This window comes from Argopecten irradians, chromosome 5 (genome assembly GCF_041381155.1).
Source record: "Argopecten irradians isolate NY chromosome 5, Ai_NY, whole genome shotgun sequence".
NCBI lineage: Eukaryota > Metazoa > Mollusca > Bivalvia > Pectinida > Pectinidae > Argopecten > Argopecten irradians.
In genome coordinates this window covers 27,428,406-27,448,511 of record NC_091138.1, presented here as the reverse complement: position 1 = coordinate 27,448,511, position 20,106 = coordinate 27,428,406, and the positions used below count along the sequence as shown (strand labels likewise).

Genomic DNA, 20,106 nt, shown 5'->3' with positions numbered 1-20,106 from the left:
CTGGGCAGACTGATTTTATGTGGACATGATTACCGTATAGGTGTGGGACATTCTAATAGACTGACAAACCAGTGTCTGGGTGCTCGATGGACGGAATCTGTAGGCACAGAGTAGTTCTATATCTGCTGGCACCTTCCGGTGTCATCCTAGGACAACTGTTCTGGCGATGTCTTACTGTGCAACTGAATACAAAAAGTTATTCTCAGTGTTCAATGTAAACTGAGGACGAAATCGAAGACAAACGTTCTGATAATGTCTTCAAGTGTCTACCGAGTGCATAATTTTTGCTGATGTTTCCAAGTGTCTTTTCATAATGAAATGTCCATCTGACGTTTCCACATAATCTATATGTCAACAGAGGACGAAGTTATGCTAACCTCTTTCAATGTTTACTTGGCACCTTCCGGTGTCATCCTAGGACAACTGTTCTGGCGATGTCTTACTGTGCAACTGAATACAAAAAGTTATTCTCAGTGTTCAATGTAAACTGAGGACGAAATCGAAGACAAACGTTCTGATAATGTCTTCAAGTGTCTACCGAGTGCATAATTTTTGCTGATGTTTCCAAGTGTCTTTTCATAATGAAATGTCCATCTGACGTTTCCACATAATCTATATGTCAACAGAGGACGAAGTTATGCTAACCTCTTTCAATGTTTACTGCCATTTCAAACTGAAAAAGCCTGCGTATGTCCCCCTTTGTAAATTCGTGATTTATGTCTCATTTAAATCCTAAAATAGTGAATGCTAATTGAAGAAAAGGTTCTGCTTTATCCTCAGGTATCTAATACAAATTATTGAGTATGTTACAGTGTGAACCGAGTACAATCCTTCGTCTTTATCTTCTCAAAAACGGTGGATAAAAGTTCAGCTGAAATCTAACAATTTCAATCAAGGCTACCATTTTTATTAATGTTTTAAGGGCGTTAGAATTATACCTGCTGACCCTATTGCATGATCGCAAAAGGCGACTTAATTTAGAATCTTATCTTTTTCTTCTTCCTATCTGACTTTATTCTTCCTAATGTCTCCCTTGACACAGCCTTACTTTTCCCAATTTGTGGAGCGCTCGCCCCTGTAAGGTAGGCTGTGGGTTGGTTCTGTCCCCTGGTCGAAAAAAAGGTCTGTTCAATATATTTCAAAATGTCGATAGCAGACAAATATATACAGTCTAATGCAGGTAAATTTCATGAATGATTTATTTTCACTCAATTCGCGTTTTCTTTGAGAAATCGTCGAATTTTAACCATCAGCGAAATATTCAGAAATTCCTAAAAAACAATTATTTATAACATTTCAACAATCAGTAGATCGTAACATTCACCCTTTGCAAAGAACCCATTGAGACGGATTTATTATAAGTATTTCACACTTGTGTCCAAATCGTCTTCAATCTATTAAAATTGTAATGCATCCTACATAGATAGAACTGTATATAAGATGAATGAAATAAAGTAAAAATAATCCCAGTTAAAATACGCGCGAATAAGTGCTATGAGTGCATTAACAGAACTTTCCTCAATTCCAAATTTCTTTAGCTGCTTTCGATATATGCCTACGGTTGTTCTATGTTGTTGTTGTCCCGTTTGATATTGTAATCTTAATACCTCTGGTCTTGTGCCTAATATTTATTTCTACAGTGTTTTTTTTATTGTTACCCGACCATTTTACCATATATCTGTTCTGGCTGAAAGGTCTTGTATCTTGACTTATACAGTGATTACAACTTACTTCACCATTCACATAGGATACTGTCGACCTATTTTTGATTGATTGACCAAAATTCATAACCTTATATTTAGGCATTGATGTGACTATGTTTTAACTTAAACGGGATATGAAAGAAATTTTGTTTGCAAACTGTGTGATCCGCGTAGCGGATTCTCACAAAAGTTTGCAAGCAAAATAGTTCATACCCGATGAAGTTAAACAAGGAATCGCAAAACGTGGCATTATCCCCTGCGCCCGAAGTTGTTATAAAAACTCAAATACATCAAGGTCAAGTATAACTTTAAATATATGTGAGTATTGTATAATTGAAAACATAACAGCAGGTAACAAAAATAAACAGTAATCTGATATATACAGAAAGTTTCATGGAGCTGCATTGAACGGTTTTGGAGTTGTAATATATATTTGCCTTAGTTTCCATGATAAACGAAAAAAACCCACCTAACATGGAATAGCTAGGGCACTTGTCATATATATTCAGAAAGTTATATGGAACTACTTTGAACAGTTTTGGAGTTATAGCTCGGAAACAAAAGGAAACAGTAATTAGGTATTTTTGACCAAGTTTCCATGGTAAAGGGAAAAATCCCAAAATATAAGGTCTGCAATGGCAAAAGGCAAAACTAGGGCACTTGTCTGATGTATACAGAAAGTTTCAGGGAGCTGAAATGATCGGTTTTTGAGTTATATCCCGGAAACAAAAAGAAATCCTAGTTTGGTATTTTGAATAGGTTACCATGGTAAAAGAGAACACCAAAATTGGAAGGTCTGCAATAGCAAAAGGCACAACGAGGGCACTTGTCTGATGTATACAGAAAGTTTCAGGGAGCTGCGTTAAACGGTTTTGGAGTTATAGCCCGGAAACAAGAGGAAACAGCAATTTTGTACTTTTGACGAAGTTTCCATGGTAAAGGAAAAACACTACTTGATAATATACAATACGTTTAAACGTACGATTCCATTGATTTTTCGATGTATTATTTTTTCTAAATCAATACGCAACGCCGATATCTCTATTGTGACGTCATGATAATGTTGTGTTTAATTATTACTGCATGGATTCAAAAACAGTGTGTTGGATTTTAGCTAATTTTTGGTATTTACACCTTATACCGCGTGTATATTGCAAAAACTAACCTTTCTGAATATGTCCGACGGTAAAGACTAATATTATGTAGCAATATTATTGATTACTATAAAACATTTTCTAATTCAAAGCACTAAAGTCATTTCGTGATAACAGTGGGTTTGACCAACACTGTACTCCAAAGTCGGCACGATTATGTGCATTCCTTTCCTGTACCAATGCAAAACGTTTTGGAAAAAATCATTGACATAATTATTTATGTAGCTGAATTGGCAGCATAAAGAGGCTTACGAATTAGAATTGGCAACACTACTGGAAACAGGTTTTTATTGTTTTAAACGCCTTGGTTACTTTTTATGAAAGTACCTTCATCATTCAGAACCATTGCGTCTAAATTGAAAGGAAACGGAAAGAATTAAATGAAATTAAATTCCTTCTTACCAATTTGGATATTCTTTTTATTTCTTACAATGCTGGTTTAGAGAAGTAATACTTTAAGACAATATACGGTGTGAAGTAATTCGAACAGGACATGAAACCGTGACTTATAAATATTTGATGGAACAGACGTAAGTGTGCTGCTGTGTTTCTTTATAACGGGAGCACCAGGTGGACATATGGTAGGCAGGCTGTATGGAACAAAAGACAATTCTTTTCATTTCATTGAGGGACTAAGCTCTGTTAATTGGATAGCGAGATCGAACCACTAAGGACAACACCACACAAGTAAGGATGTGCGAGAGAACTTATTTTATTTGGTGTTTTATTAGCTATTAGCGCTCGCTCGGACCGTCCTGCAAATGGCCTAAGTATATCATGTCAAGTAGTGACCCATGATAGACTTCTCGGTCTTCAGTAATTGTAAAGCGGGAACACCCGATCGTTCTCGGGAATGGATGATTTACCTGAAAAATTATCGCCTAGAAGTGAAGTTCCCATACAATTATAGCATCGATTTCCTACAGTAAGACGGGGCCTCATTGGTATTCAGGCCGAGTAATGGGCCTAGCGCACAACTTACTATACATACGAGGTTGCTAACGAAGCCAGTCAAATTCTGTGCCCTTTACGCATGGGGAGCACGCGGAGGAGTGGGGATATGCAGGAGCATAATCATATGTTCGTGTTCCTATGGTTTTTACAACTTCAAATATATTGCTAGTCGTCATTCATCAAATTGGACTGCGCCGACGTCTTTCTCGCTCCACTATGATTTAATACACACAACAAGATACTGTCTTGAGGGTTAAGTTTTAGTTTCCTATTCAGGTTGTGGTTTTATCTCCAATACAAAGACGAAATTTCAATAGATATAAATTTTATTAAGTCGCTATAAATTCATTTTTCCTATTGAATTTCATATATAAGATGTGTTACCAATGTGAAGAGAAAAGTTTTGAAATGTTGGCGAATCAAGGACTGTATTTCGTTTATTGTCATAGTTAATTTGATTGTATCGGTTCTGTGTGATTGTTGTATAACGTGCATACCCGAGAAACCAGTGGGGAAGGTTTTGTAACTACAGTGAGAAATGATGTTAGAACGCAGTTGACTACTGACAAGTATGCCCGCAGGTAGTCCGACATCCGATAAGTACGTGGTGTACACCGTGGATACGGAGGATAGTAGTTCCGGACTCGAGGACGGACAAATAGTATTCCATGATCCGGACGGTCTCAATGGGCTTAAAAGGATGCCTCTTCGCTCCCTTTCGTCAGACTCCTGGGGCACATACTGGTCCAAACGGGAAAAGTGTTGTTGTTTGTGGAATGTCTTCCTCATCCTCACTGTCATCTGTTTGGCTGTCGTTTTCATCGTCATGCATAAGACCTGGACGGATCAGCAATCAGATCCAGATAACTCAAGTATCGTACAGACGCCGTCCGACCACCCGGATGTAACCGACGGACACGTGAAATCAGCGCCTCTAACCCCAACGAGGGAAACAGTAAGTCATTCCTAATCTCATTTAAAGACAATGAAATCAAATCAGAAGTAGAACGAAATTTTGAATTTAATAACAATTTAAAAAGTACAGTAAACGAACGGTGCCAAACCGTATGTAAATGAGTTGGCTTTCACGACAATACAGAAAGAAGAATATCCAATTTGAATATTGTTTCTTTTCCGTATTTTGTTACGTTGTACACACTCGTGTTCCACTGTATCGTATATCTGTCCGATGTAGACTCGGGAGCAGTTTGAGAGATTTTACGTCGCAGTTGTATAACATATATCGATCTTTGAAATTACAAACTTTTGATTATACACGTTTATATGTTAAACTGTTCTGGAACACGATACCGACCTGTCAGTTGGCTATCAAATATTGCCAATTTTACTGTTACTCCGACTGCTTCGAAAGGGCAGAATATCATACATGTTACAGTCATTTAAGTGAATTAAAGACGAAGAAAAAACCGTATATAAGCGAACTTCTTTCAACTTGTCTAAAACGTATTTTGTACACAGCCCAACTTTAAATATGACAAGTAATTTCATTTTACTTTCTATGTGTCAGGATTTGAGAAACATGTTGTGGTTTGCATACGGTATTGCATTTTATAGTATTTTCCTTTTCGAAGACCTAAGCCCAAGTTCAGACAGTTTGAACAGGACATATTCAAAGACTTCTTTTCTAAATGTCATAAATATATCTAGTGATATCCAGTGATTTCGCCCGTGTCATAAATATATCTAGTGATATCCAGTGATTTCGCCCGTGTAATTTTTTTTGCATACATATGTATGTCACTAGTGTAATATGACCTGGAGCGATTTTCATTAGCTGTTAATTCATTGTGGCGTCAACACAGAAACAATAATATGACGTCAGGATTTCGAAGACGGCGAAACAAAATGGCGGCCTCCGCTGGCTTTTTGCAATACATTTTGATGTGAGATTCTTCGAAATGTACGCTGTTGTAGTTATATGATAAAGGACCTTAAATTTGTGTTAATTTCATATGAGATTTTATGAAACTCGTCTCGAAGTTTTAATTTTTGCTCGTCTAGTAAAATTAAAACTTCGAGACGAATTTCATAAAGTTTCATATGAAATTAACACAAATTTAATATACTATATTAATCAAACTAGTCTTAGAAGTTATACTTTTGCAAGCCTTAGCTTGTTAACATCAAAAGTTAGAGATAAGTTTCCTCAAATCTCATGGAATGAGCACACGTTTTAAGACGTTTTTCATAACATGCCTACGCCATATCTTTCAAAGAATTTTAACTTCAAAATGCTGTGAGGAAATCCAGAGAAGGCAGCGATTTTGTCACGCCGCTCTCGAACTCTGACGTCACGTCATTGTTATGTTATCATTCATCCGATGACGTCAAGATGGCTATTTTGTTCAGGCCATATTACACAAGTGACGAAATATGGCGATTTTTCTAACAGGCGAGGTATGCGATACATACCGTGTATGGATTTATACAAAATAATTATGTAGAAGCATAGAACACCAATAATTAATCCTACTGTTGCGCAAAAATGTAATAAAATTAACATTTTTGAAAAAGAGTTTTTTGTTACTGACTACAGGCTTCTAGTCAACTACAGACATAATTTCATTTTCGAAAATAAAAATAAGGTCATAAATAGACATCTAAATGTCAATGATTTGGAATTTGCATGTATACTTCACTTAATAGCTTAATTTAAATTCACTTAAATAACTGGTTATACCGCAATGCATAGCGATTGTACCAGTGCAGTGTAGAAATCAACATGACGCACGCCAACTGCCAGGCATTTCCTGCTATCCATAGCAGAATAAGAGTATCAATAGTGTAACAGAATTAGAGCGAGTTAAGTAATCGAATGTTTTGGAGTTAGAGATAAAACGAATAAGAAGCTTTAATGGCCACCGCTTGACAAAAAATAAGACTCCAATTAAAAGAACACATTTTCATTAAATTTAAATGTCACATCTCTTAACGAATTAAACGGTCATGTTTCGCATGTCGTTTTACACAATGTTATAAACAATGGAAATACATCATTTGATTTAATGAGGGTCTCTTTAAAGGTACATTATCGCTATGACCTTTGGAGGACCTTTTAGACCATAAATGTAGTTTGAAATCAAGTTCCCTACCTGACATGGTGTGTCGCCCAAGTCTTCAAAATCCTCAAGCAATAGACGCGAGCAGCAGCGACTTGCCCATGCTATTAGTGTCACGACACAATATCAAGGAGTGATAGATTAGCTATTTTACTATTCGAGCGAGGTTGAGTGTATAATTGTTCCAAACGGAAAACGGAAATTTTGTAATTACCAGCTTTTGTGTTTGTACATTGTTTGAAACAATTTATCATGTTGATAGTTGCAAGAAATCCGTCTTTGTGTTACTGGATCCGCTTCTGAAAAGAACAAACATTACTGCAGAGCTATTTTTTCTTTTTCTTTTATATTCTTGATTGCGAAATATTGCTGATGACTATGCAACTTTGCATATGGAAAAAATATGTAATGTTTTTGTAGTAAATTATCAACAAAGAATAAACTTATTAAAGCTGTAAAAAACTTATTGCGACTAATGCTGAACATTTGTTATCGTGTAGATACAATACCCTAAAATCACGATAATAAGCCGCGGCTTACATTATTATTTGGTAGGAAATCCCAGGCTCAATTTTTATCTCGTAATAGTCGTATAGATGTCTACTCATTAAATAGACATTTTAGCTGTATTGTTTGCTCCTGTTTTGGAAAATATGTAACCTTATATATGTAAATAAAACGTTTATCAAAACATATCACCAAGGAAAACTTTAGTGGAAAACTGTTCCTATAAATGTTATGATTTTTATTTCATATCGCAAAGTTATTTACAAAAAATGATCACAATGCCGTTGAAGTACAATTATAATGCCTTAAAATAATGTCGTCACTCCTAAAGTTATGATCACAATACGACGTCAAAATATACGTATAAACATTAGTAACAGAATAAGGTAAGTAAATAAGAAATGATTTGAAACAATAAGAAACTTCCTGATTCAGAAAGCACATAATAAAATATGTATAAACATATAACTTTTAATTTCAAACGGGATATGAAGAAATGAAGTGCATATATGATTTGGTGTTGAATAACAGGCGGATTTTTAGAAAGTTTTCTTGAAGGTTCTTTTAATATTTCTGCTCTTTTATCATATGTGAATAAAATTGTGTTTTAGGTTCAAATAAAATTTCATTCAAAAAATCAAAATATTACATAACTGTACTTTATGTTATTTTTCACATTACTTTTTTAATATTTCATTATACTTCTTCATTTACACATATCTTCTTCTCGAAAAAAGTGATTGTCATTTTGATTAATTTATTCTGACCTTTATTTTCTCATATTCACTGTCCGAACGAAAGTGATCTTTCTTTACCAACTCATACTTTCAGTTTGAAAGAAATTGATTTGAAATAGTTCACTACTGTATACGTTTGCCTTAAATCCTATTGACTAGAACTGTCTGAATACCTGTTTTCTCTATTCAGTTACGTATTGTTTTGCCACTTTAAAGGTAGTTGAATTACGATACATGTATGTAGATACTGTTTTATTTCAGGTTGATATTCCTGAAGATTTACATAACGTAACGTACTGTGTATGCTATTTGCGTGCGCATGACTAATTAATTTAGAAAGTACTGTTTGATATCCATACGGGTTAGTATGTCACTAGATTCAGATAAAACACCACAAGTTATGTGTTTTTAAAAACAGGACTTGGTAGCGGAAACGCAATACTGCTGATTTTATGCATTGCTCCTCTAAGTCGCGGAATACATTTTCATGGAATCATTTAAATTCTTAACAAACTCCTAATGTAGTAATTTTCCTCGGAATTGTATAAAGACCCGATTTATCCCTTTTCCCATATGAATAAACTGTATGTAACATTTACTAAAATACGTTTAAACAAATTTTCAATTCTGACTTAAAATCGATGTGGAAACAAGACATTTTATACGTTACCCCTGGTAACACAATGACATTTCTTTCTTTCATATTCTACTTAGCCTAGTTTTTAAAGTATCTTACATTTAACTACTTACCCCTAAACTCACCAAAACAAGCTTATTTGGGACAGATAGTGGGTACTAGCTGTAATGCGTTCATTTTTTCCAGTGTTACCTTCCGGTTTGTACCTGCTGCCCCTATTGCATGATCGCAAAAGGCGACTAAATTTAGGATCTTATCTTTTCTTTTCTTCCTAACTGACTTTATCTTTCCTAATGCCTTCCTTGGCACCGCCTCACTTTTGGCCTTGCGTTGAGCGTTCGCCCCTGTGGAGAAGGCTCTGGGTTCTGTCCCCTGGCCGAGACACACCAAAGTCTATAAAAGTGGTAGTTTCTGCTCCTGCTTAGCGCTCAGCAAACGGGGAGTGGGACGACTGGTTCGCCCGTTGTCAGTATAATGTGACCGGGTGGGGTGTGTTGCTTGGTGTCTTCGACGGCATGCTTCAGTGATATAGCACTATAAAAAGGGCAATAGTTCCACTATACAAGAAGACATAACATGAATTTACCGCAGTCTAACAAAACACGCACCTCGCACATCATACACGCAACACACCGCATACATGGGAGGCCGTCCTTACATGACCATAGCTGTTAATAGGACGTTAATTAATCAAACAAACAAACAAAAAATTATTCCATAACTTTGAATTTACACATTTTGTAAGTACCGACAAAATGGCTGACAATTCAAGGACATATAGCACACGTTAACCATGTGACTGACAAACCATCTCGACTGAATGTTGATCAAATTATGGTTGTCATATATGTTACACAACAATCAGTTCACGTTAATGTTGATTAAATGATAGTAAGGTCATGGAAATTGTTCCTTGTGAATGTAAATCAAATTTGCCTTATTTCAAAGATGTTACATAATATCAACAATTCATGGAGCTTCATAAATAAATTTTATTGGAATCAGAAAATGAGATAGATTAATAATTATTAGAAAAAAAGTACTTCCAAATGAAGGAAATTTAAGACAAACACTCTTATACGTACAATATGTTTTGTGTTTTAATAATCGTATACACATCGGTTTGTAACGAAACAATTACTTCAAACAAATTACTGCGGTATAGCGCAGTTTTATATAATTGTATTCCTATGGTTAGATAGCGGAGAGGTGTACGGATAATTAAAACGGAATTAACGTACCGCCGCGCCAATTGGTGTCCAACTATGTGTTAAACCATTTCCTAGAAATAGGAGCATAGCGTAATCGAATTATACAATCCCATAATATCGAATTTGGTCAACAACAGCGTCTTAACGTTGCACAAATAGCAACTTCGCCAGTTATAGCTTGTGAAATCTCCCAACTGCTGACGCACACGTGCTGGCAACTTGTACGTGTGAAATTTGGACACATTCGACACGGCGTATGGAACGTCTGCAGTTTTTACATTACACCTTTCTTTAAATGCTTTCGAATGTGTGACGTATAAGTGTAGAGATATCTTCTTTCTCTTCTGTGTTGCTAGATATAGAAAAATGTATGTTCATTTCAACTATTTTATAACATAAAAATCCTAAATCACACACATTTATGTAAAAATGTATAATATCACTGTAAATGTTTTGAATGTTGCATTATTGCTGTTTTGTCATTCAACCGTGAAGATTCAATATGTCATATTCTATACATACTGTATTTAAACGTATCAAATGAAACATATGCTTAGTAACCCCCCCCCCCCCCCCCCCCACACACACACACATTGTTTTGAAACAATGATTCTACGTTATTCGAACATTTAAAACCTCACTGCTCCATACAGTGATGAATTTAGAGTGTTCCTTATTATAAGGACAGATGCATACATTTTCTAAATGCCAAGACATCTGATGAGTAGAAAAGTGCAAAACACCCTCGACTCAAGAACTGTTTAAATTAATTCAACCGAGGTTCAAATACATTAGATATTTGGCATCTCTTGATTATTCAGTTAAATAGTATAGAAAATCAAATCGGAAATGGTCGAAAATGCAATGCAGCTGATAATTGCTCAATTAGAAATACTTTAAAGATGCTTCACCGCTGACAATTGGTATTTTTTTCATTATCAAAAACAGGAGCAGACGATTTAGTATTTTTCTTCAGTTATAAAAGTTACTTATTTTACGCCATTATCATCATTGAAAAGTTTGAGCTTCTATTTTTACTTCAAGTTTAAAATGTGAAAAATAATTAATTGCATCCCGACAAAATTCCATGGCACTATATTTTATATGAAATGAAGTACTGATTGCGCATGCATCAAACGCAAAACTAATTATTTTATATTATTTTTTGTTTTAATTAGGCATATATATACACGATTAAACACCAGTTATTGTTCAAATGATGAATATCATTTATGCTCTGTCGGCGATGGAGCATCTTTAATAAAGGAAAAATACATGTTGAAAATGACTTTCCATTGTGAACAATACTGTGTTTATACTGTCTGAAGCTATGACGATGGCGATAGACCAGAAATGGGATGGCAAAATTAATGATAGCACTTAGAATATAGTTGATGTGTTGAATAGTTAAACGTATGTGATATCCCACTCCACAGTAGTCTATCAAGATCCTAAATGACCACAGTTAGGACAAAAGAAGGCAACTGAAAACTACCCGTGAATAGATTTTTTGAGAGACTTTGTGTAACCATGTGATTTTGCGTTATCTTCCATTTCCTTGAAAGTAATGATTGGAAAAGCTACCAACAACAGTTTAGTTTATATCTCGACAAAACCATTTGAAGGAAAATGGTGGGTTTTTTTTAATTCAATGAAAAGGTTTTTGACTTTTGTTGTAAGAATGCTTAAATAGCTAGACTTCACGCCTACATCATTGACAAATTGGATAAATATTAAGAGTTTAAATCCAGTTTTATTGTGGAAAGATTATCATGAAATTAATGATCTGTTAAGAACCATTAATTTTTTTATATTGTTGAAATTAAAACAAAATCAAATGTATTTGGTGATTGCCAAAATTGAAAATAATATATCACCGTCACATGAAGGAAAGACACATCTGCAATTTAAGTAGAAAAAGTTCATCAGATGCAATTTCTGAATTTTATTGAATGAATGCATTTTGTGCAGAACACATGGACACACGCGATTAAATCGTAAGACTTGTACAGGAGAGACCTTGAATCAGATTCTGTAACCGATAATTATAGGAGTGGAGACGTTTTCCCAGGTAGTTTGTCACTGTCAACACAAGATAAACACGTTCGCACTGCGGCTCGGCCTGTACCTGGACATTTTATGCACTGCTGACTGGGATGTATAGTAAAGCACCAGACTCTCCCTATAGAGATGGATAGTAACGTACTATTCATACGTACAAGTTGATTAACATGGCTGGGACAATTAAGCAGATCCTGTATATAAGCCTTTGAATCTACTGTTTCATTGTACCACAGACTATAAAATCATTTGGAGATGGCCCTAACAAATTCACGTATATTGTATTCGTGCTTTACTCTAGACAACGATTAACTATTCGTGGATAGCTTTTCATTTCCTTCATACGTAAACTTTGCGGAATATTAGGGTTGAACATGAAAAACTATATATAACTGTGTTTATCTGGTATGGCGTTTGCCTGTCGGACCAGTATTACGGCCCTGAGTGGAGGGTATAAGAAATTCCGGCCCTAAGGGACGGTCGGTTCGTGCTTGGACAGACAGACACGCACAGAACGAGCGGACATGTAATTGAGAAGGGATGGGGTCAGACGAATGCTAAATATATTGTAGGATTATACACTCACCTAACTCCGTATGATGTTATGTATACCATTGAAGACTGTTTACACTATACTAAACTTCAATTTCTACACAGGTTGGTCATGTTTCAAATTGAAAGGATTCCAAGAATAATTGTAAGAAAATAAGGAATACCAAGCAGCTATGTTACAAAATATAACAATAATTTCACAACAAGTATTGGAATACGAAGTGTCGTCCTTGCAAAATATCTGTATGTTAGTGATAAAAGAAACATATAAAACTTTTTCATATATGCGTTGAAGTTAATATCTCTTAGCTCTTAATTGTCTCATTTCAGTTCCTACTGCTATATGTAGTCATTGTTAGACAATATACTATGCTGTCGTTAAACCACCACAATCCAATGTTCATAGATGACAATTAGTTGCAAATAGACCAAAGATTGAATTTATCCCTTTGGAACACACGTTCATTCATAATTGTCTTTCATATTCATATGATAACCTCTTTAAGTTTGTTTTGTCTTTCTAAAATGGATGTTAATATTCGAATAACGTTCAATGCATTTTTCATTCTGAGATATTCAATATACGTTTTTGGGATTTATACATTACATATTGTTTCATCATGCATGTTTTAATTTTGAATAACAAATTGTATACCTAGCTGGAATACAAATGGTGCTGCCTAAATAGTAAAACCGTTAAGAACACAAGACAATGACAGTGACATCTACTTTTGGTTTCAATTTATATCTCAAGCTATCAGCACCGCTATATTTTGAGGGTTTTTTCCAGCCCATGCCAAAAATTTAAAAAACATATTTCTATATATTCCAGTACACGCCATATTTATATTGCCTTCCTCTACACAGATTAATACCAAATACGACATAATCTACGCTAGTATAAAAATGAAATATGTTACATTCTAAATCCCTAAACTCACGAGAGGTCCTCCTAGCTCCTAAGAGCTGAAACATGGAATATTCAGTTTATGTACGTTAAGGATAAACAACTGACAGCTGACCCTGAAAATGCGTAATGGTTCGAAATGTTCAGAATTATAAGCAGAAACAAGTTCTTATTATTCACGGCGTCAAACGATTGATTCTGCGGCTTGAGAAGGGTTAAATCCCATTAGGCTTGTAGGATGGTGCTCGCCTTACCAATGGGTGTCACTAGGTGACGCATTTATTGTCAGGCATTATGTCATCATGTGTACGAATCAAACTAAATGAGACAGGCTAAACATTTACTTCTGTTGTGTCAGTATATCAGAAAACATTTTGTCGCATTTCACAGAATTAAATATGGATGACGGCTTAAGTATAGATGTTAGCTGCCTGTATATGCTGTATGGGTTTAATGTCTCCCCTTACCATTGTCTGCGGTACAAGGCGGCGTCAAACTTCCACCAATCCATATTTTCTGTCATTTCGAACATGAAGTTCCCAACGAGAACCTCATACGACTTGCATATTTGGACCTGCTCACTAGCCATCATATTAAAATGGCATAAATCTTTATCTTTATTTCCGATACCGGAAAAACTATCTCCTTTAGTAGGAGGTATGATTTTAGGAAACCTACTTAAGTTCTGCGTGACATACATATTTAGGTGTAAAAAAAATTAAGAAGAGTGTATTTTTAAAAATATGGCAAAATATGGACAAAAAAAATAGAAGACGTCATACTGTTTTTGAAGGGTGATGTCTGTAGTGGACTTCTTCAGATATATAAAATTTCCTTTATGTTCAAGTTTCAATGAGTTATTTCATTAACTGTTTGAAACATTGTATCATAAGTAATTAAATATCAGACTTGCAATTCGCTTATAGGAACACATTGTACTTTATTTTGTTGCTTACACTTGATTTTGATCGAATGTGATTTATTTTCACATCATTCCATTATTTTTGCAGTAACCTGTTTTCTACAATACAATGTTTTGATTTTCCCTTATACTGGCAATACGTCCCAATTCTAAATACATTTTACGTAACATTTCTCTGAGATTATGTATTTTCTGTTGTTCGTAAAAAGACTTAATGGGAACAAAACACCAGACGAAGCTAAACACCTCAGCTAAACCTTAACCATTACTTCTGCCGAAAGATAATTTACCTAGGCGTATATAGGCGGTGTTGAAAAACAGTACGTTTGACATTTCGGTCCCACGTCTATCAGTAAGACTCTTACACCCAGCCAAAGCTATTGACGATCTGAAAGGAACCTGGAGGTGCCGATACCGTTGTTTTATGTCCTTCGTAATCAATACAGGGTAAATCACCGAGAGATACGAAGCACGGCTATGGTTATTGAAGACGGGTCCGAAGGGATAAGGAAACATTCATGTTTTATGAAGAGAACGAAGCGGTTACGTCGTGCGATAAAGACTTGAGTTAATTGGTACCTGATCGGTTAAGAACGGCCTGATGTGGCAAAGTCGGTCAGTTTTACAACTCCAACGTATCTTTAAAAGAAGCATGTTAAACAAAGCTGTTATCGATTACCTTCACAGTCTGCTAATTTAAAATCATTTATGGTATTCAAACGCATAAATAGCTATATGACTTGATATAATGCTGCCCCGTGGTTGTCGCCATCGAGAAGTACACGTGCTCTTTGACATACGGAAGACGTACGGTTATAATCGATAGCTGACTCCCAATTTACAGTAAACACGGACAGGGAACATCACTAACTCCGTATCATCAAGTGAGGGTAGTCTTCTAAATAATTTATTATCTTAACACACAAATATTTATACAGCTTAAGCTGTGCCACAGGGCAGCGTGTTATTTATTTATATAATACAAAATTGTGTACTCATTTTACAAGGCCATCTGGTAGCAACGTTCCGCAATGTAATGATCAAAGTTCGGTGCTGCATCTTGGAATTAAAAGGCTGTGCTGGCTCTCATTTTTGTGTTCTATAATGATGATTAGAGCTTCTCAAAGCGAAATAAAAGTGATTAAGGCTCATGTTCGCAGACAAAGACAATTATCATTGGCAATACGATAGACAACTTGGAACTACATGTTACTATCAAAAGAGGATGATGATAGATAAGACATCTGTTGGTATGGGATAAATGGAGTGTGTTGTCTTCAATTTAGCTTAACTCTGAATATCGATACGATTAAGAATATGTGTATGTACTTAATATGCTCTAAAGTGAATTAAGGATGACTATGGAGGAAAATTGATAGGCGTTTAAAATTCTTCGTCATGTGTCTTTTTGACAGCCCCTGCCACATTTCGATCTTTTCGTAATAGGTTTAAGTTGGCTCTAATTATGAAACCTTTTTAGTATATGATATTAGTTGTACTCATTCTACGTCCTCATGTTATTTGAAGAACACGATACTTCATATTAAATGTTATAATTTTCAATTTTATTTTTATTTATTTTTTGTTAATTTGATATTGTTCTCGAATTATGTTGAATTTAAATTTACACAGATAGTTTTCTTGCTTTAACGAGGTAATTATATACTGTGCAATTTATCTCCTTCTTTGTCAAATAGGAAAAAAGAGTCCCCAAAATCCATTCCCAGGGGTTTGTCTTATTCATTAGCGAGACGATGTAAGATGTCCTGAGAGATTCCTGGCCAATGAACTTCTCAGTGACAAGGACGTTATCCGCCATGACATGGGTACTGTCGATAACGTCAGAGAGCCGTGCTTGGGTCGGGCGGGGTTAAGTCGGAGGTTAATAGTCTATGATCTTTGTCTGATTCTATCATTACAGATCTGTAGCAGTCACGAGTGTGTACGACTGGCCGGGTCTATTCTCTCACACATGGACACAGACGTCGACCCGTGCGAGGTAACATCCCCATCACCCGGTCAGAACCTCTAAAGAAAATGATAAGACTGTTTGACCTAACGCCGTGGCTTCAACAATACAGCACGTTGGTCAATGCGAGGCTTCCAAATAAATTGGTTTTCTCACAAGACGTGTTGGGATTTCAAAGTAAATGCACACGTGCATACAAAGGGTTCTGTTAATATATTTATTCATGTATTTGTTATTGATTGAGCAGAATGAAATCTTGACATTTCAATTAACAAGTAATGGTATGGGCGTACCACCTATATATACATTAGGGTATGTGAGGTAGAACGGAGAGGGGTTCAATGTTGACTGTTACCATTCCCATTCATCCTCTCACAACACTTACACAAAGATTGACGGCTACATGTCATCATCCCTTCCATCTTAACCCAATATTGGTGAGACAGTGTTGAATGAAAATACAATAGAAATCCGACGATGTGAAAGGATTGTCCACATATTCCTCTGGTCAAATCAATACTAATACCATGCAATAATGTCCTTATAGTCAAATGTATCGCATCATTTGGTGTTAAGATGTAATTAATTTCCTTCTTTAATCATTGAAATGTATCAATGAAATGCACAAAGCGGAAAAGATTGCCAAGTCATTTCTTAGCGCTGGGCTGTATGTTCGAGATAACATGACCTTTGAGGTTATTCCAGCTTTTGTAAGAAGCTTACGTGGAAATCCTTTCGAATATACTAAATATACCATGAACTTGTTTTATTAATAAGCATTATTTTTATTTTGAAGTTCGGCAAAATTCATTTACTTATATTAGAAAGTTGATATCATAATTCACAAATATTTAAACATAGAATTAAATTGATTACATCTCATTAGTGTGTACTATACAAGAAGACCACACAAATATACCGCAGTCTTTCAAAACATCAGTCGCGCACTACATATACGCTACACACAGCATACATGGGGGCCGTCCTTACATGACCCTGACTGTTAATGGGACGTTAATTAACCAAACAAATTTTATTGTGTAATTACAGATATAATGGATTGACGCACATTTGTATGTTTTTGTTTTACTTTCAGGATTTTTATGAATTTTCATGTGGAGGATTTCAGAAAATGTCGTACTTAACATGGGAAAGACCACGTGTGAGGGAGAATCCTGATAAACTGTTAACGAAATACGAAGACTTCTTGAAAGGTAAATACGGAAATGTCTTCAAAAGGGACTGTGCAAAAGCCAGGTATTAACACATTAATTAATAAGTAAGAGCGACATGTCACTGAAGCAAAAACCGTTAGGTGACAGTAGACGACTATTACTGTATAGTTGTTTTTATTCGCGGTTGGTTAAAGTTTTATTCGAGGTCAAGTTAATTCCAGCTACAAAAATGTAAATTACATACCCACGAATACAATAGAAAGATTGACTAGGATATTACTGTTAAAATTCACAACACGCGATCATTACTATCCGCGAAAAAGTATCGAAGAGAAAATCGCGAAGATTACTTCCCGCGACTTATACATTATGTAACTAGGAATAGGTCCAAGGAAGAGTTTATGACTAAAGCTCACGACTCTTGAATCTTCTGGACAAGGTAAATGATCTTTTGAGGAATATTAATTGTGTATAATGGTTTCATGCCTGATTAGTAAACAGTCACAATAGTTTTCCTGAGGTGTCGATACCGACCATGTGAACTGTTTTATCGAAGCCGTATTGAAATACTAGTGCATGTTTGTTATTTAATTTCTAATGAATAATCTTGAGCAATCATAGCTTTTTGCATTTACATGTGTTGTACATTCAATGGTTAATCTAACTCTGTAAATAGGTTTTTTATTTTGGTAAATAAAGTCCAGAAAACGTAAATCTGTTGAATTCTAGACCGACAGTAATTGGTGTTGGAAGTAAAAGAATCGAACTTGGTGTCGAAATGATACCTTTAGACCTTCCCTTTAATTATTTATACATATCAAGCTTTTATTGCTATCTGTTCCAAAACCTAGTCCCCTGAAATTGGCAAGTTTTCCAATGTTGGAGGTATTGTGTAAGGTGTATTCTTGTCTAGACAGTGTTTGTTAATACAAACAGTGCCATCAGCCCACCACCAGACTATAACAACCCACTTCTCACCACGTAATGAACACGCCACCAGTTGGGACAGACCACTAATCTATCGCTGTATCCATCTGAAGTTAAGGACAGAATGACCCCAAAAAAACTACTGTTTTACATAATACCAAGATCAACAAACTACTATTTAACATAATAACAAGATCAACAAACTACTATCTAGCATAGCAACATGATCATTTAACTACTAGTTAACATAGTACCAAGATCAACAAACTACTATTTAACATAGTAATAAGATCAAAAACTACTATTAAACATACCAAGATCAAAATCTACTATTTAACATAGTACCAAGATCAACAAACTACTATTTAACATACCAAGATCAAAAACTACTATTTAACATAGTAACAAGATCAACAAACTACTATTTAACATACCAAGATCAAAAACTACTATTTAACATAGTACCAAGATCAAAAACTACTATTTAACATAGTAACAAGATCAAAAACTACTATTTAGCATAGTAACATGATCATTTAACTACTAGTTAACATAGTACCAAGATCAAAAACTACTATTTAACATAGTAACAAGATCAAAAACTACTATTTAACATACCAAGATCAAAAACTACTATTTAACATACCAAGATCAAAAACTACTATTTAACATACCAAGATCAAAATCTACTATTTAACATAGTACCAAGATCAACAAACTACTATTTAACATACCACGATAAAAAACTACTATTTAACATAGTAACAAGATCATTTAACTACTAGTTAACATAGTACCAAGATCAAAAACTACTATTTAACATAGTACCAAGATCAAAAACTACTATTAAACATACCAAGATCAAAAACTACTATTTAACATAATAACAAGATCAACAAACTACTATTTAACATAGTACCAAGATCAAAAACTACTATGTAACATACCAAGATCAAAAACTACTATTTAACATAGTACCAAGATCAACAAACTACTATTTAACATACCAAGATCAAAAACTACTATTTTAACATACCAAGATCAAAAACTACTATTTAACATAGTAACAAGATCAACAAACTACTATTTAACATAATACCAAGATCAAAAACTACTATTTAACATACCAAGATCAAAATCTACTATTTAACATAGTACCAAGATCAACAAACTACTATTTAACATACCACGATAAAAAACTACTATTTAACATAGTAACAAGATCAACAAATTACTATTGAACGTACCAAGATCAAAAACTACTATTTAACATAATAACAAGATCAACAAACTACTATTTAGCATAGTAACACGATCATTTAACTACTAGTTAACATAGTAACAAGATCAACAAACTACTATCTAGCATAGTAACATGATCATTTAACTACTAGTTAACATAGTACCAAGATCAAAAACTACTATTTAGCATAGTAACATGATCATTTAACTACTATTTAACATACCAGGATCAAAAACTACTATTTAACATAATAACAAGATCAACAAACTACTATTTAGCATAGTAACATGATCATTTAACTACTAGTTAACATAGTACCAAGATCAAAAACTACTATTTAACATAGTACCAAGATCAAAAACTACTA

The 20,106-nt window shown here is 34.8% G+C and overlaps 1 protein-coding gene across 1 annotated transcript in view; it reads left to right on the top strand.

The window, feature by feature from the left end:
• The first annotated feature begins 4,181 nt into the window (after positions 1-4,181).
• LOC138324360 (neprilysin-1-like) overlaps positions 4,182-20,106 on the top strand; it is a 33,607-nt gene continuing 17,682 nt past the window's right edge. Inside the window, exons 1-3 of the mRNA XM_069269433.1 lie at positions 4,182-4,766; positions 16,347-16,424; positions 17,491-17,608. Coding sequence (XP_069125534.1) covers positions 4,383-4,766; positions 16,347-16,424; positions 17,491-17,608 — 580 coding nt within the window. The 5' untranslated portion in view covers positions 4,182-4,382. The remainder of the gene's footprint in view (positions 4,767-16,346; positions 16,425-17,490; positions 17,609-20,106) is intronic.